The sequence below is a fragment of the Taudactylus pleione genome, unplaced genomic scaffold (genome assembly GCF_031769625.1).
Source record: "Taudactylus pleione unplaced genomic scaffold, aTauple2 ptg000140l, whole genome shotgun sequence".
NCBI classification, from domain to species: Eukaryota; Metazoa; Chordata; class Amphibia; order Anura; family Myobatrachidae; genus Taudactylus; species Taudactylus pleione.
The window spans coordinates 1,811,051-1,837,550 of NW_028284542.1; the positions used below are offsets into that span (position 1 = coordinate 1,811,051).

A 26,500-nucleotide genomic window follows, 5' to 3' on the forward strand; every position below is an offset into this window, starting at 1 on the left:
TAGAGGCTGTGCGTTTCCTGCTCTTGGCAGACGCTCCCTCAGTTCAGGCAGAGCAGAGAGTGGAGGATCTCGTCTCTCTCCCACTGGCAGTGTGCAGGAGAATGCAGCAGGGCTAATGCCAGCACCCCCCACAGGGCAGCACTCAGGGGAGGGGGCATAGGTGTGCTGCTGCTGCTGTGCTATAGGAAGGAGCAGGCAGCTGTGGATATAAATGAAAGGAAGATTTGCACATTGGGATCACACCCATGATGAGAGAGCAGTGCCACAACCGCCCCAGATAACCCTCCATCTATGAGGATCCGGCACGGAGCTCCTGCAGGTAAGGCTGAGGGGGCATCTGGGGGTCTGGGTCGCCCACTTTTTGCATTTAGTTCAGGGCATACCGCTGGGTGGTGGATCTTACATGCTAAAGACAGGACCTGCCCAGCTTTGTAAACTTCCATGCACAGTCCATGCATGCTCTGTAACCCCTGCACTCCCAGCATGGCCTGTGCATTGTATCTTTTGTGGTTTGTTTCCTGGGTCTGTCCTGCAGAGTTCATGCCTGCATGGTGGGGGTCTGCATTAGTATTCAGGGAGGGGGGGTGAGCATGCTGGGCTGGGTCCTGGGAGTCCTCCCAATGAACAATCCAGCTAGTGTGGTCTTCTCTCAGGCTAATTATTATGTGTGTATTTTGCCAGCACAAGATTGCAGTGATGTTGTAGTTTTATAAAAGTTCTACCTTATAATCTATGGGATAGAAAATATATGATGTAGTTATTTATACTGGGGGGTGGTCGTCAGAGTGCTAGTAAATGTATTCAGCAACTTTGAGCCAAAGTCATTGGAATTAAGTTTAATACAACAGAAGCGATATCTGGATATGATATGACCTTGCAATAACTGCAATATGTGAGAAAATATTTCAATGTTTACACTGCAATATGTGTGTTTTTGGGAAAGTTTTTACAAAAAAAAAAATTATATATAATATTTTTTTTTTTTTTCTGTAGGATTTGTGGGCACTTAGCCCCATGACCCGGGTTTTGGGATATGTCTATAGTAGCCGTATGAAGAGGTCAGGGCATATATGTGTGAACTGGATTTGTCACTGGTTTGCGGTTAGTTTTCCCCCAGTTCCATCTCCGGAGCAGAGTTGAAATTGCCACGGCTGCAAGTAATTTGATCAGCATCTGCAAACCATGCACCCTCCTCCTGTGCTCTGCCCCGCAGCCTCACTAGGTCTGCCCAGCTGAGGGCTGCTGGTCTCCCTCCGGAAACCGCTGGGCAGCTTCAGCAGAAGTAAACTACAGGAGAGTTACTTTTTTTTTTTTTTTTTTTTTTCAATTCACCATTATTTCCTTTTTGCTTTTCTTTTTGAAAAAGGACCGCATATTTCATAGAACTACATGGAAAGCAAATGGCATCGGTTACAATAATAGTGAGAGCCCTGCTCAAGAGCTTGCACTCTAACCTTTTCAGCCACTTCCATCTTGAGAGTACAAATAAATGGTCTCCCTGCAAATTTACATTGTCTTGTGCTTAAGGGGCCTATGTATCAAAGCTGTGAGAGTGATAAAACTGTGAGAGCTAAATTGCTAACCAATCAGCGCCTAACTATCATATTTTTTTATTTTTTTTTAAATGCAGTCTGCAAAATGTAAATTGGAAGCTGATTGGTCAGTACTTTCACTCACAGCTTTGATACATAGGCCCCCAAGTCATTTAACGGAATCTACTTGTTTTTGCTTTAACAACCAGATCATCTGTAAATCGTAAAGTATCACTTCACACAAAGTTTATATTGGGATCTAGCAGTCCACCTAATACTGAGGGGCCCCCCCACTGTCATAGTATGATTCTTGAATCAATCCTGCCTATAATGCGGCGTTGATTGGAAACGTGCTGCCTCGAGCAGGGCCCTCATGTGCTTTAACTTATCTCTCTTATACCTTTCCTCCCCTCTGCCAGCAATGGCACCAAACTTTTGGGATCGGGCGCCTTGCTGCTTATTTGGGTACTGTGACCGCCGATGTAGCAATGTTTATAAACCTTGTCCTGCAATGTTCTGTACTGCAAGTCACTTCTATTGATTTGTTTATGTACTTTGTAACTTGCTGCGGATCCTTTGTAGTGCCATATAATAATTAAAGAAAACCCCTGTATATAGGATAGTCCTAGGGTACGGATAACTGCTACAGTGTACTATTAAGCACTGAGACTCATCTGAAGTTGTGTTCCAGCGGCAAGCCTACAAATCCCTACCTGCAAGAATCCATACTGTCCTCTGCAATTCTCTTTTCCAGGGTCGTACAGTAACTCCTGCCATACAGTATGCCAAATTTATTACCCTGAGCTGTTACATGTTCCCACAGCTGTGATCCCTGGAGCATTTTTTTCCAGAATTGCAGTATTCCCAAAAATTCTGCTTTCCATCTGTTCCGGAAATCGGCGGCCGCAGAAGGGGGGAGCAGAAAGAAAAAACCTTAACAAGTCTGGTTAAGAAAGTTTTTTTGGTTTGCAACTACTCTCCAAGCTTTGGGTCCGTACTGCGCACTATAACGTAAGTGGTGCAAAAAAAAACAAATTGTGCAGACTCTGACTGGCACTTCCATCAACTTGAAAGTGTTCTGTAGCGTTCAGACGCATTGACCCTCCAAGCAGTACAATGAAGTTCTATGGGGAGTGCTCATTAAGACTGTTTGAGAACACACTTAAACTGTGAAAGGATTTGTCTAAACATTTAACAGGTGTTGTCTTTTCAACACAAACACTACCCCATGTTTTGCTAATGAAAGCGCTGCCCTTTTAAAGTTCGGGCTTAAACGCGCCAAGAAACGGTGGTTTCACTTGCTAAATAAACCCCTTAGGGTCTTATTTCTCTAGCCTGGTTTTCCTAAAATGAAGTAGAAGCTTCAGTTTCGTATTTCAGCTATGTACTAACCAAAAGCCTAACACAGGAGACTTCAGAGATCTCCCACAAAGGCTAATTAGCGCTGCAGACAGTAGAACCTACTTCTCTCAATGGGGCATGTTTATCCCAATCTGCATTTTTAATGTGATAAATATTTTTCTCTTAAATTTGTAATGTGAAAATTTATATTTTAATGCCAATTTACTAATTTCCTTGCCAGGAGGACAGGCTCCTATAAGAGCCCATCCTGGTGAAGTTAGGCTGGGTACATATTAGATGATATATTGTTCCGATCCACCTCAAAACTATATATCGGGCACATTGTCTACTGCGGTGGTTCCCAAACTGTGCACTGTGGCACCCTGGGATGCCTCGGGACACTTGCAGGGGTGCCTCAGGTTGGTGGTCGTGCACCAAATCCAAATTATTTATGGTCAATGTAATGTAAATATGTGGACAAACAGAAGCACAAACCTGTCCTCCACCAAATAACTGACCCTAAGGATGATGGATAAGCCCAATTTACTTCACTGTACTACATTTTATTTCTGAATTTCTCAAAAACAAACTTTGCTTACGGGTGCCATAAAAACAATACGGATACTCTAGGGCGCCGTGGTTCAAAAAAGTTTGGGAACCACTGGTCTAATGTGTTCCGGCAATTGTGCACTCCTGCAGATCTCATGTAATATTGTGTGATTGGCCGGGCTGTGCAGTGTAATGAAAGACAGAACAAGGTATTATTCATTACATAGGGTAATGTGCATGGTCCAGGGTGAAGGTAAATCGCCCTGACCATCGGCAAGATTGCCGGTCATCTAATGTGTACCCAGCCTTAGAAACAGTGGGTTGGCTTCAGAGTGCATGCATCAGGGGCACTAGCGCACGCAGGGGGGATTCAGAGTGTCCAGAAAACACCCCCTCCTCTTGACAGCAGCGAGAGCAGGCACCATTTACTAAGCCCCGCCTCCTTGCCGTAGAATGCCATGATTCGCGGGTCAATAGGGAGGAGGCGGAGCCAATTTTATGCAATTCCATTAGAATCAAGTAATGTGGCCCCGCCCCCTCCCAATTGACCCACGAATCACTGCAAGGGGGAGGGGCCTAATGACATGGTGCCAGGTCCTGTCCCCATCAGATATACAGCCCACAGCTGCTGCAAGGTAAACGTGTGTGTGTGTGTGTGTATATAAACGGAGGTGATACGGCAGATGTTGGCGCTATCTAATGCGGTCCCTCTGTGGAAAATTCCAGTGATCCTTATAAATTGTGGATACCTCCCTCAAAAGTGTTTTCAGGGGCTATCCCTAAAAATATGATTTGTTAAATAGGCCCCAATGTACACCGGCTGCCAGGGCTATGTATCAGTTCCAAAAAGCATCGTATTTTTTTTTTTTTTTTTTTTTTTGGAGTTTGCCCCTTTTTGTTTAATGTCCTCCTCAGATGGAGTTAACCACTTTTTGCCTATGGAAGCATTCTCGCAGAAGAATCCCAACGCCTCCGACCGGTAACTGATGCTATGCGCAGTGTCAGATGCTTCTGAAATTGTGTGAGACTCTGCCGATGTTCCTGGAATGTAAATCTCAGGGGATGGCGGTTCTCGCAACTGCTGTCCCACCGAGTCGGTCTTAATACAGAGTCATTAAAGTTTTGTTAAAACACACAAATCCTGCCGTGATGTGGACTGATAACATTGGCGGCACTGCCTCGGCTATTAATACACAGGCACCTCCTAGAATTGTACCTTTTCTGATTTATAAAACAAAACTGGATTTTTGTGTAAATCTAAGGTTTTCGTTATGGCTACCCTCCCCTTTTTAAATCTGCAACCCTTATCATGGTAAGCAAGTTAGTGAATTGTACAGTGCATCCGTCTCATCAGCTCCCCCCCAGGGGTGGGAAACTTTCCAGCTGGTTCAGGATGTGACTTACCAGTTTTATAAAACCGCAGAGTTGATCATTAGCGGCGCGTACTTCAGAGCGAGAGATGTATGTATTTGTGAATAGTCATCTGTCGCTGGCTAGAGTGACTGGATGCTGACGGATTGTGGAAACGTTCCACGTTTGAGTAATCTGCTCAGGCTCTTGCTGTGCTGACTTGTTTGAAATAGGTCCTGATTGTCAACTTTCTAAGAATAACAAAGCCCATTCCGCACGGCTTTCTAGCTCTCTTATGTGACATAAGTTATGTCCCCCTCTTGTCTTTTGTTATGGTATCAACTTATATGGAGTTTATTTGACCAGGGATCTGGCTAGAATGGACAGTGCTAAAAAGCTTGTTTAAATAAGACTGCTATTCTCTCTCAGATTTTATTACACTCTCCAACAGACAGTTGTGCAAACATTGCTACTTGTGGGTTCTAAAATAGCATTTAAACTCGGATGACAAAGTTTGGAGAGTGCAGTAACTTATCTGCAACAAAGTAAAGTGGACAACGGTTGCGTGGAATATCACATTCTATTATAATGAGGGGAACCTTGTCTAGGCTGCAAAACCAAACTTCCTACATATACAGTATATGTTGGCTATAATCTCCTGTGTACAAGTAGGATGCAATGAGCGTTTAATATTTCCAACTTTCCGTTAGACTGCGCAAAAAACAGCTACAACACCGGTTCCGCAGCGCTTTACAGAGAGTATTCCGGTCATTCACATCAATCCCTGCCTCAGTGGAGCTTACAATCTACGGGATCTATTCATGAATAACATGAAGTGGCTACTGAAAGATACCACCTATGTATCGCATCACATCATATATAGAGACTTGCCTGTCGGGCATCTTCCTGCAGTATACGGCCCATCCGATGCCTGGAAGCGGTCAGAAGACAGACCTATTGGGAGCCCGATACGCCTGCTCCTCACTATGCATGCACTGGCATCAGAGAGCAGCAGGTCAGGTCAGACCTCCTGCAATGGACGCTGGGTAACAGGGGACGGAGTCAGTGCCAGACAGGCAAGTATGCAACTTCCCTGCTCTGTTCGGTTTGCTGTACAGATTACGCCATCCTGAGATGGCGAATCTGTACGCAGCATTATCAGAAAGCTGAGCTTTCCGGTCTTTTATGAATTGCACTCGCTATACAAAAGTATGGTGTTTCATACACTAAGTGGGGAAGAACCTTCTCCTGTATGAATTGACGAAGTTCTGTTCCCAACTAAACCGGACTTTTCACTGCTCCATGAATAGACCCCCTATATTCTCTATCACATTGATACCTGCTAGGAATTTTTATGTTTTGACAGTAGCCAATTTCCCTGCAGTATGTTTTTGGAGTGTAGGGGGAAATGGGAATGTCTGGAGGAAAACCCGACGCAAGCATGGGAAGAACATACAAACTCCACACACAGGGCTTTGGTTAGGAATTTAACTCAGGGCTGTGAGTCAGTGATGCTAACCACTACGCCAGCCACGCAGCCCATTAGTACATTTGAAATTGTCCTGTAAATCGGGAATGGCATGGTTACTATTAGAAATTATTCCAGAAAAGTGGAATTGCAGACAGATGTCCGTAGAACTCTGGTATTCTGGAACTATGTAAACTCTCGCAGAGGCTATCGCTATATCTGATATATCTGTAATATTCATGTACTTTATTGTACTCTGTACTGGAATGCGTGTAGTGGTTTGTAAAGGGAAAAATGTCAGATTCTTGCAGAATATTTAGGATGGGCTTTTTTTGGTCCCAAGAGCTGTGTTCGACCTTGTAGGCACAAGCAGGTTAAAAGGTAACTTGTCTTCTTATCACACAGCTGGTGACATGCCGAACCCACAAGAGGATGTGGTGGGACTGGAAGCAGCGACTGGTTGTGTGATGTTGCTTTTGTGGACAAGTTGTGCTTTAGTGATTGTTGTGGCAAGCCAGCCCTCTCCCTGATTAGATTAACACAATGCACATAGACTGTAGTCTGCTGGGTTTCATTAAATCTGGTTATCAGCTGTTACATTTTAAACGGTGTCCAACAGATGGCAATTGTTCAGGGCGAGCCGATCTTCAGCTGGGATGGGTATGGAATGCCTGCGCTTGGAATCCCGACAGGGTTAGAACGTCGACACTTGTTGGTTAGTATTCTATCACTCCCCCTAGTGCCTAACTGTGCCTATCCACAAACGATGAAACAATAACGTGATCATTCAATTGTTTGATCGTTTGCAGATTGTTTCAAAAATGTCTAAAACAACCAGCGACGCGTGCTCCTGCTGGTCGTTTAGACATCTATTATTGGGCAAACATGCTGGTCAACCTGACGATAACGTCAGGTTGAGCATGTTTGCAGATGATTGATGAGCCTGCACTGAACGACTGCTCGTTCAGTGCAGGCTCATCACAGACTGCTAAACGACTGCATTATTACAATATCGTAATCGTGCAGTCTTTTGCCTGTCTTCTACTGGATAGCCACCTAACTCTAACCATCCCCCAACCCTACTACTTACCTTCGGGATGCCAGCGCTGGGATTCTGACAAGTGTCGGGGTTCTGGCACAGTCTTTATGAGCGCCGGAATCCCCACGGTCTGCATATTGACCGCATCACCTTCAGCCTATTTAGACAAATGCCTGAGGCACATAGCGACGCTTTCATCAGTTCCTAATGAACTGCCTTTTTATATCTTAGTTGGTTCCACAAAACTGTATTCGATCAGTTCTTAGTAATGGAAAATGCATCACAATAGACAGTGTTTGGTTTAACTCATTCCCCCCTTTTAATTTTACATCACCTTGCTGCAAAAACAGAAAATGTTCTGTGTGTGTAATATAAAATATCTATATACAGGGTTGGTGCTACATTAAGCAAATCAAGGGTGCACACAAGCCTCTCGGAATAGTACACGGTCACTCAGGCAATGTCGTTTTTTTTCTTCCATGGTGCACCCTCTTGCTATGAGCTGGCAGCAGCCAGGAGGTCCTTTTTGTGATGTCGCAGCCTGGCGCTATACTTTCAAAAGGGAGAGCATGTTGCATTGCCCAGGTGGCACATGCCAAGCCTGTTGGCACTGCATAAGACGCTTGGCACTCTGCATGTTAAATGATAAACATGCAGTGGATAATGGCACCTGCAGTCGCACAATAAGCTGTACCATGGTTCGGCCTTTGCAGATATAGCCTTTGTGTGACATGTAGGTCCTGGGAACTTATTCGTCCACACAACAAATTATGTACCAAAGGAGTGGAACTTTCAGGGTCCTGGCCTGTGCTGGGACCTGACTGCACAACATGGCTCCCCAGATTCCTCCCGGGCGTACACGCAGTGTAAAGTGCTGATAGGAAAGTGGACTAATTGGACTCGCACAAGATCAAATGATCTGTTCTAAATGAACTAAACAAAAAAAAAAATGACCAGTGTCCTGGATTTAAGACTCTCTTCCTGGAGCTGTGGCCGGCCGCTCCCTCTGGTTTGTACAGGCCAGTCTGAGAACCAGTGACTTCAGGCTATAGTGTCTGTCAGTGAGAGGAGTCTGCCCCAGGCTAGGATCAGAAATGGAACATTTGGAAGAAATCCTTCCTTACAGCCAGGTTATCTGAGGGGGAAGTGTTTCCAGGCCGGCTGCCTGTGTACAGTAAAATCTGATCTCCAGATCCTATCGGGTTTACTTTATTTTTTTTATGCATTTCAAATTGAAATGCAGGTGACAATAGATCAAAACCTTAATTGCGTTATCGAGTAGGCCCTCTCCAACTTCTAAGCCCTTCATATTAAGGAATTATGACAGCTTGTTCTGATATTGCAACAAGTCTTTTTATACAGTGTGTAAAGTAATCACTTATTTTATGTTTTATATTCCGGTGCATTAGATTAGGGCCAAATTATGTGAACACCCCCCCCCCCCCCCCCCCCCTCCTCCAGGACTGTAGACACTTTTGCTGTCTGGTAATGTAGTTATCATACATGGAAAATCAGGCCGTGTATAACATGTTAAGAAAAAAATAATTATTATTTGACCAGAAGACCAGGGATCTAGCGGTAACTGAAACGTTAAATCCCTCCCCTATCTCCCCCTATGTATATATTTTTATCATGAAAGTTTGTCCAGTATTTGGCGTTCTCGCACCATAAATCCTTCATGAATCTCCTATGTTACACTCTTGTGTAGTGTGCATTCTAGCACCCTGCACCTGTCACAACTCCTGCAGTTCCTTTTCCTGCCTGGGGTGTCTCTCTGCTCTGGTGTTTCTAGCACACTTTGGTCTGTGTCTCAGCAGTTTGTTGCATCATCTGAGTGTGCTAGAAGCGAACTGCGCGGGTTGTTGTGACCAGTGCAGGGTGCTAGAATGAACACTGCTTGTGTGATCACAAATGCTATGCTGCCGACTCCGCCTACCCCTCCCCTGTGTGCAGCCACTTACGACATGGTCAAGGAAAGGTGTGCAATGAGAAAATACAATTCTATTCATATATAAATGCAACAGGATCGGTATGATGTCCGGCGGGTCAAATCCTGACGCCGAAAGCCCGGCACCAGTGAAGATCCCGACTGCGCTAAAGGTAAGTACTAACCTAACCCCCCCACCACCACCACCTCCCATAACCCTCCTTTAGGGGTGCCGAACCCTAACCTCCCTCCCTAATGCCTAACCCTCCCGGGGGGGGGTACCTAACCCTCCCCCCACAGCTGTCCGCTCCCGGCTTACCTTTGATCGGGATGTCGGGCTCCCGGCATAGGTAAAATGACAGGCGTCGGGATTTCGACGCCTGTCATTAGACCATTGCCGGGATTAGACAGTCGGCATTAGACAGTCGGCATGCCGACTGCACACCAAATGCAACAGGCGCTGATGAGGCTCTGCAGCACCTGTAAAACTGTCCATCCCTTGTGCGTAGCATTGGAATGCTGAGCCCATGCAATATTATGCCAATAGGTATAATGGCACTCCAAATACAGCAGTTGAATGTATTAAGCGCATTCGGTATGACTTGCCGCCGGTCCCTGTGCCTAGCGCCCCCCCCCCCTTCCCCCTGTGAGCCCTAAGCCCCCCCCACCACCACCTGCACGGCTGTCCGCGCCCGGCTTCCCTTCTATCAGGGCGTCGGTCTCCCGGCGTCTGTAAATTGACAGGTACCTAAATTTAGACGCTTGTCATTTAACCCTCGCCGGGATTAAGTACTCTGGAAGCCGGCGGTCTGCATTGCGTCCGCCAGCTTCCTAAACGTATACCTATTAAACGCAACAAAATGGTTTTTCTCTAGAAGAAATGGGAGTTTTGTCACAGAGACTCCTGTGTTCTCCATCATTTTTAACAAAAACTATTTTGTAGAATATCTGGCAATAGGGCGTAAATAAAATACTGATTAGGAGGCCGTGCCAGTGACGGGCTCTCCGATGGTATTAATATTGTATGGAGATGAGAACTAGAAGAGGATCCTGTTTAACACTGATTTGTAACAGACTTGTCAATTGGTAATCTGTAACGCGCACACACCCGAGGTGGCACTCAGGGACTTGGTATTCAAGGAAATAAACTGGACTGCAAAAGTGTTTTACGTTTCAGTTTATTGATAATCCCTGAAGACTTACTATATCTGTCCGCTAAAGACTGCACCTTGGCGTTTTTTGGTTTGCTGGAGGTGTGTGTGTGTGTGTGTGTGTTACTGAAAACAGGACAAGGCCACACAAACGATCCTCCAGTCATTAATGTCATACCTCCTAAATTCAATTTTGTAAACTTTAGAATGTCCTGTAATTTCTTGCATTTGCTCTGTGAGGCTATTCCAGTGAAAGCCAATTGCAGAGTAGTAGTGCAGCGGGGAGCAGTTTATTATTTATCACTGTTCACTTTATCTTCCAACACAGTTTAGTACATAGACCCCTTATTCATAGTGGGAGATGAGGGCATAGGGAACCACAGTCCGTTCCTCTAGTTCCGTCTCTCACGTTGAATCTTGTCCTGTTCTTGCAATCCCGGAGTATCTCCAGGCACCCGGCCTTGGCTCGCAGTCCACCCTGCTGAAGGGAGAGTGATCCAGGAGTACTAAGTGTTCCAGCTACACGCCCTCCTACTTGGCATGCGCAATCTTGTTTTAAGACCACTTGTAAAACTACAACAGATGTTAACTAAACTACAGGGGAGAAGTGATAAAACCTTCACTCCTTGTGATAAAAATGGAAGTCTTCTAGCTGTAGCCTCCTGTTTGATAGATATGTGAGCTGCAAAAAAAATAAATAAAAAAAAAAATATATATATATATATATAACCCAGCACTCACCATGTTTAAACACACAATGATGTATAAATAAGTAAATAAATAATGGGGATTTAGTTCATGGATTGATCAATGCATTTAAGCCCGCAGCCCACATCACGGGACCCCACTTTCTGCAGGTCCTACACTATCCGTCACACTGATGGAAACCTGGTAGCTGCTATCACATAGTTTAGACTGAAAAAATGTTACCTGGTTTAAAGCTCACCTGCCAGCTAATGGCTTTTAAAGGTAAGGCAGTCACCTGACATAGCTTCTATCACACTACCAAAAAGACAGCTGACACAGGTTAATATAAACAAGTTTGCACATGGGGTGCATGAGAAAGCTATGATCACAAAAGGTTAATAAAAATTAACCGCATAAACAAAGTCAGAAATCCACTGCACTCGCCACTCCTAGATTTGGGGTGCAGACCTGCACTCGCCATTCCCAGGACTGCACTCGCCATTCCCAGGAATGTGCAAACTCGTTTATATTAACCTGTGTCAGCTGTCTTTTTGGTAGTACCTTTAAAAGCCATTAGCTGGCAGGTGAGCTTTAAACCAGGTAACATTTTTTCACTCTAAACTATGTGATAGCAGCTAACAGGTTTCCATCAGTGTGACGGATAGTGTAGGACCTGCAGAAAGTGGGGTCCCGTGATGTGGGCTGCAGGCTTAAATGCATTGATCAATCCATGAACTAAATCCTCATTATTTATTTACTTATTTATACATCATTGTGAGTGTTTAAACATGGTGAGTGCTGGGTTTTCTGTTTTTATTTATTTAAGCAATGTGGTCACAGGCCACGTGCACCCCAGTCCTGGGAATGGCGAGTGCAGGTCTGCACCCAAATCTAGGAGTGGCGAGTGCAGTGGATTTCTGACTTTGTATGTGTGTGTGTGTGTATATATATATATATATATATATATATATATATATATATATATATATATATATATATTTTTTTTTTAATTCCTTACGTTATTTATTGGCCCTTAACAACATTATAGTTTTATCTACATCCTTACAAATAGTGACCCAAAATGGCTGCCTTGGCTCTGTATTAGGCTCATGGTTCTCTGTATTATGTTCATGATTTCTGAGATGGATGATGAATATATATATATATATATCTCTCTATATATATATTTCCAGCCCCTAATTGGGAGAGCGCTGCAGTTATCCAGTCAGGAGTTGGCTGTCATTTCTACCACTGCCCCAGACCCGCAGATCCTCCAATATTTCTAGATCCCTATGCAGGCTGGCAGTGGAAGACCCAGGTATTGTGACATACAGATGTGTGTTCTTATACACTGCGCTATTGTTACGCCCCTGTACGCGCCCAACAGGAGCTAATCAATTGTTTCTCCTGTCAGGCACAATCAGCTGCCGGCACACAATTTCAGCTCTCTGCCCCAGCGGGGTGCGAGCTAATATGTGCGAAAAGTGACCTGTTTGGGCACCCAAACATCACTTTTCGTGGTCGCGCCCAGCCTTTTGGTCGGGAGTAGCTGCTTTACGCGGCTAAACCTGACCACTTTGGGCGTGATCAGCAGGAAAGAGTGCAACAATTGAATACCGCCCCGCGATCTCCTGTCACTTTAGACGGGAGATCGGGCACGCTATAACAATTGAATGCTGCCCTTAGAGGTAGATTAAAATATACCTTTAATAAATATATTTCTAATCGCTCAAAATTGATTGGTTTTTGATGCTTCATCACACCTTTACTAACACTTAAAAAAACCAAATCAAATATAGGGCACGATTCAATTAAACGCTAAGTGAATAGCGCCGGGAGCTATTCAATCCATTGTGATGTTAGGTCGGGGAAGGCTCGTTCTCACGCCTTAAACAGGGTGTTTAGGCGCGAGAACGGGCATTCTCCAACTAAACTTCCCGGCGCTAAGGGCAGAAAACAGCATAGCGCCTGGACTTTTGTCGGATTTCTGCTCGCATCCCTGGATGCGAGATGAAATCCTTAGTCGTGCTTAGCCTCATTCCCGGCGCTGTTCACTTTGCGTTGAATATAATTGTGCCCATTGTCTGTAAGTAAATGTGATTTATCCTCAAACATCGCTATTGATCGATTTTGATTAAAATCAACCTTTAGTAAATATACCCCCTAGCCTCAATATGCCAGGTGGCTTGAGACGCCTGGCATGAGTGATTCCAGGTCCAGTGCGCCGAGCGTCTTTCGCCCGCAAATGTGTCTTAGTCGCAAGGTGACTGTACTGATTAATTGGACATGAGACGCTTGTATATCTTTGTGCAATCGAGTCTGTAATACCCCTTTAACACCAAATACCCGGGTCAGTGAACACTGGTTTTCAGCCATGTCACAGCGGCACGAAATCAGTCTACCCCGCAGACTGGACCCCGGTGACATCATCTCCAAGCGCCAGTGAGCCGGCTCTCTATAGGGTGTCAACAGGACCCAGGTTGGATGACCTGGGTCACACTGCACGGTTACACGTTGACTCGGGAATTCAACCCTGACTTTTTTTTTTTTTTTTTCCCACTGAGCCGCGACCCAGGTTGACGCGGCAATATCTGGAGTATTAATGAAGAATAACGGGACTTGGCGTGGAGAAAAAAAGCTGCTGTATCATCGCACTTTGTATACAGTTATAGACTCGCGCACAGATACACAAGTGTCGCACTAAGACACATTTTCAGGACCTGGCTTGCAGGGAAGGGCTTTGTAGTGCAGACGGGCGAGCGCCAAAAGACGCAGGCACAAGCTCAGAATTAGGCCTGGCGTGTGAGGGGAGGTGGGAATTCTGAAAATTTCCTTAGATGGGTGGTGGTTATTTTTATATATTTATTATTAATTTATTTTCTTCACCCTGTATGGTTCCTCTAAAGCTGCCGCCGTGCCCAGGCCTAATCATTCGGAGGATTTTACATGGTTAATAAGACTACCCTGAAACGTTTGCTATGGTGCTGCAGCTTGTGTCGTGCCCTGAGCTGTATAATTGTTTCACACAGACGATTGTGGTAGTGACCAAAGAGGAGATAATTGGTATTCAGGACAGGAAAAGTCCCTGCCCACACCATGAATTCACACAGGGGGTCTTTTGTGTGTCCGCCATACAACAGACCAAAAGGGACTTTTCGCACTTTGTGAAGTCGCTGTCACTCTGCCTTTTGTTTCCCCGGACTGTTCTAACAGCAGCCGCTTGTTATCTGTGCTCTTACATAGTCTTACTGCACTAGCTGCTGCCTGTCTGAACTTTAACCGGCCGTACCTTGTGATGTCATCGCCTTCCGTGTGCTGCGGCCACCTCTGACTACAATGTAAGTAGCATGCACCCTGCCCAGTGGGAGAACATTTAATTCATCACTAAGTACATGTTACTGTGCTTAAGTTTACATACCACAGCTACATGTAGCAGGAGAATACTTGGGTCAGCATTGTTTGTTTTTGGCAGGTGAAGGTGTGATAAGGGGGGTTGGGGTGTTTTTTTGTGGCCAGGAGAAGATGATATATGTATATGACCCCCTCCTCCTCGTGCCCCCTCCATACTTCTAAAGCGTTGGAGACTGGCACCAACTTGCTATCACTAACATAAACTCATGTGCCACTTCTGACAGAGGGTGATATTAATAACATTGTGATTGTATTACTGCCAGGGGGGAGAGGCGGCGATGGTTAGGGGCAGTAGATTCTGTTGTGCAATATTATTCTTTATGACTCTTGGGTAATGTGCTGCTGTATTAAAGGGAGTGTTCACCTTCTGATGATGATGATCTGTTGTATTGCACATGCCCTCCTATAACTCTCACATTATTGCTCCTCTTTGTTTAGCCATGTGTTTTATACCATTCGAGATGTTTGGTTTAGTTGCCCTGGGATATGACAGAAAGCTGCTCTTGGTACGATTGTGTCCTGGGGCACAACACAGCTGTTTGGTATTATTATAGGTCAGAGAAAACTGTTCTGTTTAATGTTATAACTATGGAGCTAAACAAGTTGGATTTATGAGCAATGTATGACACCACAAATCTGGTACTTCCACTATATAACTCTGTCTGTGGCTTCCTGCTGCCCCGTCCCCCCTCCTCACTGCCCCTGTCACATGCAGCCCTATCCTCACTGACATATCGCTCATCTCCTGATATACTCTGTGCTGCTGAGACCCTGCACCTTCCACTATATAGTTCTTTGGCTTCCTGCTGTGTCCATTCTCCTCCTTTATATCATGTCACATGTAACCCTGTCCTCCCTGACTCATCTCCTGATTTACTCTGTGCTGCTGGGGACCCTGCTCCTTATACTGTACAACTTTGTCCCTGCAGCACGTGTACGGGCAGTCAGCGGGTCCTCCATACACATATGTAGAGATGCACCAATATATATTGACATCGGCTGTGCTGCAGGGCCGACCTGACATGTCTGAACTAATTGGTTATGTCGGCAAGTGTGTTAGCATAACGCACTCATCTGATATACTCTGTGCTGCTGAGGACCCTGCTCTTTCCACTATATAACTCTGTCTGCGGCTTCCTGCTGCCTTCATTCCCCTCCACCCATCATGTCACTGCCCCTGTCACATGAAGCCCTGTCCTCACTAACAATCCCACAAGTAGAAAAAAAAAAAGTCACTGGATCAGTTTACTAATCTGCTGAAATAATCTGCACTGCTGTCACTTTCTTTTATCTGATTGACTAATAAAGAGGATACACATTTGAGTGAGATGGTGGAAATGGGCTAGTGAACAGCAATATATGTCTGTTTCCCATAGAGTGGCTGGTATCTTAATGTTGGGCTGTTTCTTTGAGCAGGGTGCCCTGTGCCCATCCTCCAGCCCTCTGCCGCAGTGTTTGCCCATGAGTCTCTCAGCTGCAGAACTTCCTTTTTGTTTAGCCTTGTTTATTGCATGGACACCCAGACCCCCTTCCACACAAGGACTAGTCTGTACAGCGCCTCATTTCCATAGTGCTCCCTGCATGACCCTTCTCCACGTGTATAATACAGTACAGCTGTGACGCCCTCGGCTCACTTTCACATTCTTTCTGCTCTGTGCATTAGATGGGTGGGGAAGTAAAATCTGTTATATGCTGTTTCCTGGTGCCGCTGGCTGAAACTGTGGGATATTCATCTCTCCACTCACTGAGGTGGGTAGTCCCGATCTGATAACCATAACTTTTTTTTTTTTTCGAGTTTTGTCCTCAGTGGGAGAATTCGGTTAGAAGCGAGGGGGCGTAGCTTCCGGGAAAAGTACCCGGAGCTATTCTTTTGATTGCTTTGCACCCAGCACTTAAGTCGGGAGATGCCGTTTATAACGACTAATGGTGCCCATCCACTAGACTATTAAGTTGAACAATAACGATCGTTCACAAATAGTTTGCAAAAGTCTAAAACGACCAGCGATGCGCGTGCCCGCTGGTCGTTTAGACATCTATCATCGTGCAAACATGCTGGACAATACGACGATAACGTCAGGTTGAGCATGTGTGCGGATGATTGATGAGCCTGCACTGAACGACTGCTCGTTCAGTGCAGGCTCATCACAGACTGACAAACGACTGCACGATTTCATGTCTGCTGGTGGGTGGGCACCTTAAGCCTCTGTCATTAGTTGTGGGAAACTCAATCTTCAAACTGAAGTGACGATGCTATTACCACATGCGATTCGGCACGAGCGGAATTCTGCTGGTCTCAGGATTACAGTGCAGGCAATTGAATAGCTACGGGAAGCTACCGAGACCCTCTTCTAACTGAACACCCCCCCCCTTGCTGGGTTAGCTCCCATATTACATTACATCTCCCCAATGTGACTATGCCCACAAACTGCGCGCCTAAAACTGTGCCTTGTTCGGACTCCTTGTTTTAGCAGACTTGTACATGGCGCTCTATTATGGGGCAGATTCAATGGTCACGGGGTTCCGTCATGCAATTGCAAGGCGCACTTTGCCGATAATAGTCATCCTACCCGATTTAACTACCGATGTGTATATTACAGAGAGCCATTTATTTAAACAAACCACAACGATCTTTGCTCATAATCTGGTTAATATATAGCATTCTACATCTATGACTTAAAGATGGAGGGTCAGGACAAACTTGTATGCCGCCATGAGAAGTGGGTGTGGTTATTACCACAGGGGCATGCTCACACATCCGCTTCCACCACAGGACTACTCACCCCTTTCCCCTCCCCTAAAACCATCTTTTTAATGTTGCACCTGTCAGTACTGCGCTGCTATGCAAAGCAGCGATGTTCCCCCTATACCGTGACCAGGACACCACTGTCCTGAGAGTGACAGAGCCCCCAAATCAGGACTGTTCCACCTAATTCGAGACACTAGTTTATTTGCAATAAAACAAGTGCTTGTCTACATAGTGTAAAGCATGTCAAGCTGACAACTCGCGCAAATCTCTTCCCTTTCTGGATAGTCCTACAAGAATAAATAAAGTAGAAGCTTTAAAATTTCATTTCTACAATATAGATATTCACATGATCATTGCTGTTCAAACCTTTTTTTTTTTTTTTTTGTTGAGCCTCCATCCATTTTTTAGAACATAGTGGTTTGAATAGAATAGAGCCGCCACTTTTGCGCCTCTGCTGTCCGTCACTTAGCGACTGGAGCACTGTATTACGCACTGTTGTATGCAGGGGCGCCGAGAGGGGGGGGGGGAGCGGGCACAGATTGCCCGAGCTTCCGGAGGGGCCCGGCGGGGGCCCGGGTCCGACGCTGCCCCCCCTGGCTTTGCGCCAGGGGGGGGAGCGATCACACTGATCGTGCCCCCCCCTGGCTTTGCGCCGGGCTGAGGGGGCTCAGAGGGGGCATCGCGGCGCTGCAAATCTTCTTTTTTTATTTATTTTTTTGGCAAAGGGGGCGTGACCACGCCTCCTGAGATTAGGCCACGCCCCCTATTACCGGGGCCCGCCTTGGCTCTTGGCGGCCCTGGTTGTATGCTGCCTGCCCTGACCTCTGGCATTCATTTTTGTTTATTTAATTTTGTCTTTTATTCTTTTACTTTGTGAATCCTTCTCTCTATGACATTGTGGTTTATGTTAAACACGTTGCCTTCATAACCAGTCTTGCAGTCTGGTTTATGTATTCAAGACTGCAGTACCACTAATCGGTAGGTTCTATCTGCAACTGGTAATAATAGTATTCAAAGTTTTATCTTTATATTGTACATAGTTGCACTATTGGTGCAACCACGTGGGTTACCTTAAACTGCTATATCACAATAATATGCGTAATTTTTTTTTTTTTTTTTTTATAATAATGCTTCATACATTTTGGGGTATTATATACCTCATTAGTGTCCTGGTTACTCTATCAATCCATAATAAACACTCACTTACGACACACTCTGAAGTGCTGGCGGCATCCGTGTACCGTAAGTATAAATAACTGAAAGGAAATAGAATCAGTAACCAGATCTAATCAACCTCTAAGTATTTATCACATGTACGTCAGATAATTTGCTAAATGTCGGATGCTACTATGGCTTGGAATGTAATAAAAACCTAGCAATGATTATATGAGTATTATATCGTAGTATGGGCTTCTCATGTTTACGTGTAGCCCAATCTGTTTCCTAGTATAAACAGGCAGCGCAAACTGTTGTGTGGTCCGGTAACCTGAGAGGAATTCTGTTGAGACAAAGTATTACTAATTGAACAGTTCCTGATTGTCCAAGTGTTCCTGTGCCTAATGGGCATCCCGCAGTGACTACAGGTATCCTTCTTGGCGCCGCGGTTACTAACAAATTGGTAACACGTCAATAAACATGTACAAAATCAGCTGTTCACACATTAGCTATGTACCAGCAATCACAGTAACCTGACTAAACAGCAAAAGTGCAATAAAAGCCAGAGCATTCTGTAGATACTGCTGCTGGCGGTGCCCTAATTATCTGCACATGTTATCCCACAAGGCTTCGCTAACAGGATCCTTTACAACCTGGAGGAACAAAAAGCTGCAGCTGTGTTTTTCATGTCTTTTTGTATTTACTTTTACAGAATTCTGCAACCTGGTGACCTGTAATTTTATGCAGTTACCTGCGTTATTTCGGATTTAAGTTTTTAGTGCACTTATTTATTTTTTCCCTCTACCAGAGTTGTTTGGAGGGGAGGTTATGGGTGATAAATTCCTTTGTTTGCTCTCGTGGCACAAATTTTAGGCTGCAGAAAGGAGAGAAGAAATGGGTTTATTGATTCTGCTAGTTGCCTTTTTATCAACTGTCTTCCTATGTGACAGGCTATATGTTTTCAGCAAACACACTGGGGACGGGACACAGAGAATGCTCTTTGTATAGCCTACAGGTTTAACCACTACGGTGCTTTTTATTTAGTGTGTGTGACTTGCTGAGAAGTGGAATGAGAGAATGTCAGTCCCCTGCACTCTCCATAGATGATTGGTCCTGATCAGGTGGTATTTTATCCTGCCAGTTGGGTTATCAACCAAGTTGACAACAGAGTTGTCAAAGCCACTCCCTTTCAGATGAGAGAGAATCTAGCAGGGGATGGGATTTCACAAACTTCCACCTCTAAATCGCTATATATATATCTGTTTTGTTTTTTTGGACAGTAATGATCAGTAGTGTGCTCCGGTTGGATGAGGGGCCCTGTGAGAGACTCTGTGCCAGGGTATTCTACATTGGAAAGTGCATGTGCCATGCTCCAAGTAAACAATAAGTATACAATATTTCCCAGAAGTTTACTTTGGAGGATAAATAAGCATGACTCAGTCTGCCACAGATAGAGAGGAGGTAGGAGCAGGAAGATGTCACAGTACAGCTAGAGCTCAGAAGGACATTCCAAAGCCTCTCTGCTCACTACATGTCACTGCTGTTGCCTTTGGAACTCTGTATAACTGTTACTCAACCTGAAAACAAACCAAGTTTAAATAGTAAATATCAAAACTGCCCCAGTGATTTATGCTAAAGAAGATACATATTTTTTTATTTTATGTTTGGCTTTTCACAGGGTTGCAGTTGTAAAATGTTTTCTAGGGTTGACCATCTTCAAAGTGTAACTATTCATCAGATATCCAAGTCTGTTTGGCTCCCGACCTGAAATAGCTGAGCTTTGATAGTGCAGTTCACTTTTTCATTTAATTAGTCTACAAAGGTGTGTTTACTTGCCTATAAAGCTTTAATTCAGAGGAGTTGTAAATTATTCTTTGAATTGTGGCCTTTAAGGTGTGAATCTCACAGAAGGGTAAATAGTTGATAAATACACCATGTGGAATCCTGTCTGAGCCAGTTTTGCAATCAATTAACACCTCTAGCTCCAAATGTCAGTCAGGAAATTGAGTCTGCGGTGTGTATATTTATTTATTTTATTTTTTTAAGGCCATCCAGGGGAGCAAGAAGTAAACGTCCCTACTTCCAGGCAGCCAGAAAGATGGGGGGAGCATGCTTGTTTGATGGACCAGTCCCATCTTTCAAACGAGGTTCCCCCTTAGATTTTATTGCCTGGGGATCGGCACTACAGAAAATGCATTCAGCCCAGGAATGGGGTAAGATTCCCCCAAAACAATGATTCCGTTAATTAAGGGACACCCACATTATAAATATGGGGGGCACTTAGGAGTCTATTTACTGAGCCTTGGATATAGATAAAGTACCAGCCAATCAGTTCCTAACTGCCAAATCACAGGCTGTATTAGAAAAATGAGTTAGGAGCTGGTTGGCTGGTACTTTCTCTGTCCACTTTATCTTCATCCAAGACTTAGTAAATAGACCCCTTAGTTTTTATTGTCTGATCACAAGACAATATTTCTATGTGCTAAAGTGTGTGTATACTGTGTTCCCGATATCTCCTATGATGACACATGGGGGCACCCACATTTAAGAGGGAGCTCACTATCACCCCTAGTAGCTACTGTCTCCAACCAATATCACCCACACTATGGAAAAACTAAATTTTTATCTGTATACATTCAAAGACCTCCCCCAGACGGGCCCTGTCCCTCATGGGAGCCCCCCCCCAGACGGGCCCTGTCCCTCATGGGAGCCCCCCCCAGACGGGCCCTGTCCCTCATGGGAGCCCTGTCGTTGAAAACTGGAAATGCAAAGTGGACATAGTATTGTCTAATCCCCCACTTCTTGTGTTTGTTACAATCAAGGGTCCCCTGTAGGTAAAATGGCATTTGCTCCATAACATTCTGACACACTAGTGTCTAAATCAAGACACTGAAAACTAGCCCCAATAAATGAAGTTATACAAAGGTTTTCAGGACTAAATGTGCACTTGTGTTTAGAATCCCACCTTTTGCTATCTGGGAAAGGCGGATTAATGCCACAGCAAGAACCAGAAAGCATTTCTTTGTGGTGATAACAAAAATATATAAGAGGGAAAACAATTGTCTGTGCTAAGTGACAGCAACAAAACACTGTCTGGGAGAGTGAAAGAGGAGGAATTGGTTCATATTTTGATCATAACATTGAAGCTTGGAGGCCATCCTCACTGCTTCCTCTGTCTGCAAGTTCCTATACCGTCCTAGAAGCTTGCACGCCATCGACCATTGAATTGCTGTTAAACACCCATGTACACATGCACAGAGGCTTCACATTCAAACTTGGGTTGGTTTGTAAGCTAGATATATCCATCCAGGCCACATCCCTCTCCCTCCCCCAATGTTGGAATATGACTAACATAGACGTCGAAACGTGGGCTCTGCACAGGAGTGAAAACCCTTCAACTAAGGGGTTGAAGAAAGTGACAAATGTTTTGCCAAGCTTGATTATTTCACAGCCACTACATGGCAACTGGTTCTAGAACTGCTCGTAAAGACCAAACTCTGCTCTTCAGTAGACGGAGTAAACTCTGGACAAACGCTTAATTTTTTTTTTTTTTTAATTTTTTACAGGATATAAAACAGAAAATGTTAGAGGGCCCTACTGATGGTGGAGGCTTTAAAATTTTTTTTTTTTTTTAAATGTGTATATATACTGGAGGGACTTTGCTGTGTAATTATGGTGGCTATTCTGAAAGGAGGGAAGATATGATCTGTTTTGGGCATGTTCAGCTTTAAGTAATATTGAGACATCCATGTGTATTGTAGATGGTAAAGACACCACTGGTCTCACAGCCTTGTAACAAAGGGGTTTAAGTAGGATGCTATTTATATTTTTTATTTTATTGAACATCTGTGCCTCAAAGCGGTGTCAATGCCCCATCACACAATACCCAGAGGCCACATCTAGTCCTTCCAAAAAGCTAGGCTTCCCTCAACCCCCCCCCCCCCCCCTCTCCTGCAGAGACTCTTGAATTGATGCATGCATCATGGTGACTGAGGACATGGCTCCCAGCCACCCAGGATGTACTGTCCCACCTAAATCAAGGCAGATGGGAAAATTACGTTATGGATTTTAAGCATACTAGCCCCTAAACCTAATCCCTGATACTCGCCTTTGGGATGCCGGCAGTCGGGATACTGGAGCCAAGATCTCGCCACTCTCTGGGTTCCGGTGCCGGTATTTAGACCGTCTACATCCCGCACGCTGAGATGCGACTTCATCACACACACACATAGATAGAAAGATATCTCTAAATAAAATATTCTTACATTTTTTTTTAAATTTTGGAATGTGGAAGGAAACCGGAGCACCCAGAGCAAACTCGTGCAGATGTGGGGAGAACGTATACAAAATCTGCACAGATAGGGCCCTGGTTGTAAATAAAGCTATGACCCCCCAGTGCTGGGAGGTAGCAATACTGATCACTGTGCTGCCATAGTACATTTTCCTGTGTCTAGTTTTAGTTTAGTAGAAAAAGAAAAAAAAAATACTGAATATTAAATTGTTTCCTTATGCAGAGCTGGGTGTATTTTGGGTGTAGTGCATCCCTGACGCCTGTCATTAGACCTACACCCGGCAAGCCGGGCGCGGACAGCCGCGGGGGGGTTAGGTTAGGGGCTCCCGGGGGCAGACTTGGGGTTAAGCTAGGGGAAGGGGGCGGTCAGGGTTAGGGAGCCCTAAAGTAGTGTTAGGGGGTTAGTTTTACTTACCTATTTTAGCTTCGGGATCTTCACCCCGAACGGGCTTCCGCTGTCTGGATTTTGCCATGCGGCCAGCAGTATAACATACTGATTCCACTCAGTTACTTGGCAGAATGAAATGCTGTCTCTTATAGAGGAAAGAATGGCTTTATGACTGCATGCTGTATCTGCACTGTGTTCTGAACAATGGCTACAGGCTAACCTGAAATGGCGGTAATGAGATCCACCGGCCAGGTTTTCCTGAAGAATATACTGTGGCATCATTCCCTAATGATTGATCATTTGCTTATAACGACCCAAGATGATGTGTCGAAAATATTTTACTTTATCCTACAAATGGTTGGAATTCCGATGTCTGTACATGTGTTCCGCATTGAATGCTATGGCTGTAGCTACAGTATAGTACAACCATGCTCAAAGAAGGGCAAATGACTTGTGTTAGAATTGTCTCCACACTTTTGTCTCTTCATAGTCTCGCAGCCAAGGCGGATCTTTCAATCGCAATCTTGGACAATGATTCAAACCCTAAAAAAAAATACTTGCACCTGAAATACAGGGTGGCAAATGTACAAAAGCCAATGTCAGTTTGTGTCATTCGATGGTAACTCGCGTTACAAAGTGACATAGGAAGTTATTTGCATGGCTATCAACAGCAAAATTTTATGTGAAGTTTAATTTTTTTTTACTAAGAAAAGACCGGTCATGCTTTAAAATCTGTATACAGGAACTGCTAATTGTTTGCTTTGTCACTTTGTAACATGATTTACCATGGAATGACCCTTATGCATCTGACTAAAAGGGAAGAAAGGGATGGATTTGGGAAGGGAGCATGGCCAGAACTTTGTGGACCTAATAGCCATATTCTGAAGGAGATTCCCAGTGCTTCTAGAGACACTAGTTGCTCCCTTGTATGCCATTGTAGTGGCCTACAAAACCTGTAATCAAGGAGAAGCCTAGTCTGACAGGGCAATAGTCTATAATAAGCTCAGCACTGAAAGTGAGGATGCATGGTGAATATGGATCATACCATTGTAGAGCTTTACTACGAGGGAGAGACAGGCTGCAACCTATGAGTGCAGATGAGTCGTCCCCCTTCCCCTCCCTTTCCAGTCCAGGCAATTGGCCAGATCGTTTTGCGGTCAGGCTGCTATGGGAACTTTGTAGACTACTATATGACCTGGGTCCAGAGCATCCTAGCAATGGCATCCCCTATCGCTATGCCTATGGAGTTGAGCCCAAAAGAAGCGTTGGTCCTTGGCAGTTCTGGCCCTTGTCATAGGACATATAAGTGAATGCCTAGGGTGCCATTCCTTAAGGCGATTGCCCAGCAGACACGGTGACAGACAGCAGCTAAATCTCTCAACTAGGGCACCAAATTGGTCAAGGCCAGCTCTGGCCTTGGAGAATGATCCAGCGGTGGACTACAGTCGATGAACTGTTGACTCACACTGTCAAATAGAGGCCTGTACCTGGCAAGTCTGCTACCTAAAAGTTGTTGACACATCCTATTGCTCATGTCTGCAACTTGTACTCTAAATTCAGACGTGTAATGCACTAAGTGGGCAACGGCCTGTTCGTTGATGTATGTGCAGATAATGAGTTCTGTGCACTAGTGTGGCCAAAAAATCCAGAAATGTAATCCAGCCATGGAATGATCAAAGTCCTATATTTTCCCCATAATATGGATAGCTGAATACAATATGGAAGCTGAATGGTTAGGTTTTTATATGTAGGGAAGGGTTGCTTTAAGTTTTAGTTGCACATTTCAAAGATTTATTTAATTGGATTACACTAATATAAATAAGAGGAAATGGATACAGGGCGTTGGTAGTAAAGGTTTGCGGTTATAAAGTTTCCCGGTAAACTTATAGAATGGTTCAATGTCACTTGTGGTTCCCAGAAATTGGCCTGGAAAGACTCACTATGAGCATGTTGGATAATCTCAACCGAAAAATAAATATTGGGTTTTTATTGGTAAATGCGGTAGTTATACTAGTAGTATAGTTACCAATATATAAATTTTAGACAACCTAGAATCAAGATACAATTTTAACTTCATTTTTGTGTTTTATCACCCCCTTTAGGTGTAACCATGGGGCTCTTTGCCTGGTACGGCCCCCTTCTGCTCACCAGCATCGTTGCTGCCAGCAAACCTTGCTTCCCAGGATGTTCATGTGAAGTTGAATCGTTTGGTTTGTTTGACAGCTTCAGCTTGACTAAAGTGGATTGTAGTGGGGTGGGTTCCCACATTGTTCCCGTCTCTATCCCTCTGGATACAACTTACCTTGATCTATCTTCAAACAAACTGGAAATAGTCAATGAGTCGGTGTTGTCTGGACCTGGTTATACCACCCTGATCAACCTTAATTTAAGTTACAACCGGATCACGAAAATCTCTTCTACCACTTTTTCTAAATTGAGATACCTGGAGACTTTAGATTTGAGCCACAACCGGCTGGAGGCTCTTCCAGATCACAGCTTTTTTTACTCTCCTCTCGTGGAACTTGATCTGAGTTTTAACACGTTGGTGGACATTAAGATCGATGCATTTGCCTCTCAAAATAATGGAAAAGCTATAAGCATTGATCTCTCTAATAATTTGATCAGCTCTATATCAAGAGGTTCTGAGGGTCCCATTCCAAACATCCGAAGTTTGAATCTGTCGGGAAACCGGCTACGTTCTGTCCAAAATCTTCAAGGAATTCCTTTACGGTACCTTAACTTGGATAAAAACCCCATTTATAAAATTAAGAAGGATGACTTCTTGGGGCTTAAAGACTTAACCCATCTATCTGTCAGTAATATGGAGAATTTAACAGAGATTGCTCCACACAGCTTTAATGAGTTATCATCTCTCCAAGTTCTTGACTTTTCAAATAACCCCAACCTAAAAACTCTTAGCAAAGATGTATTTTTTGGTTTGAACTCCTTACAAGAGTTGAACTTGATAAATTCAGGTGTGGCCTCTTTACCCAAGAACACGCTCACCTACTTACCAGCCATGAAAAGCATTACCTGGGGGAAGAACATTCGTTGTGTCAAGACTGTGAAGGAAAGCCAGTTCCATCTACAAAATGGACTGGTCAGAAGGGAAGTCCTGGTGTGCCACAATGATCGAGGTGCTGTACCAGCACAAGATGTTTTGTAATTTTTCCTGTACAGAGTCCAGCCTTTGAAAGATCACGTGCCTTTTTTTTTTTTTTTTTTTTTTTAATGAAAAGATTTGTCTTATTTATAAATTGTTTTCTTTTTTTTATGAGCATTTTTAGTTAAGACTTCTCACTGTAACGGCCATTTTTTTTTTTTTTTTTTTTTTTTGTACTGATTTACAAAGCAAAAAAATCCTAACAATCCATGTTTGGACCATTGTCCATTACCGATCAATATGTAAAGACTTTTTTTTTTTTTTTTTTATATATGTATATGTTTAAATTTTTATATGTGCTA

General features: G+C 44.2%; 1 protein-coding gene across 2 annotated transcripts; it reads left to right on the top strand.

Moving 5' to 3' along the window:
- On the top strand, positions 1-26,500 carry TSKU (tsukushi, small leucine rich proteoglycan). Of its 2 annotated transcripts, none has more exons than XM_088473811.1 (2): positions 1-319; positions 25,138-26,500. In XM_088473811.1, the coding sequence occupies exons 1-2, from the start codon at positions 292-294 to the stop codon at positions 26,199-26,201; spliced, it is 1,092 nt and encodes a 363-aa protein (XP_088329937.1). In that variant the 5' UTR covers positions 1-291; the 3' UTR covers positions 26,202-26,500. The 2 variants fall into 2 exon arrangements, with proteins under 2 accessions (XP_088329937.1, XP_088329938.1); XM_088473812.1 differs by lacking the exon at positions 1-319 and adding an exon at positions 14,337-14,382.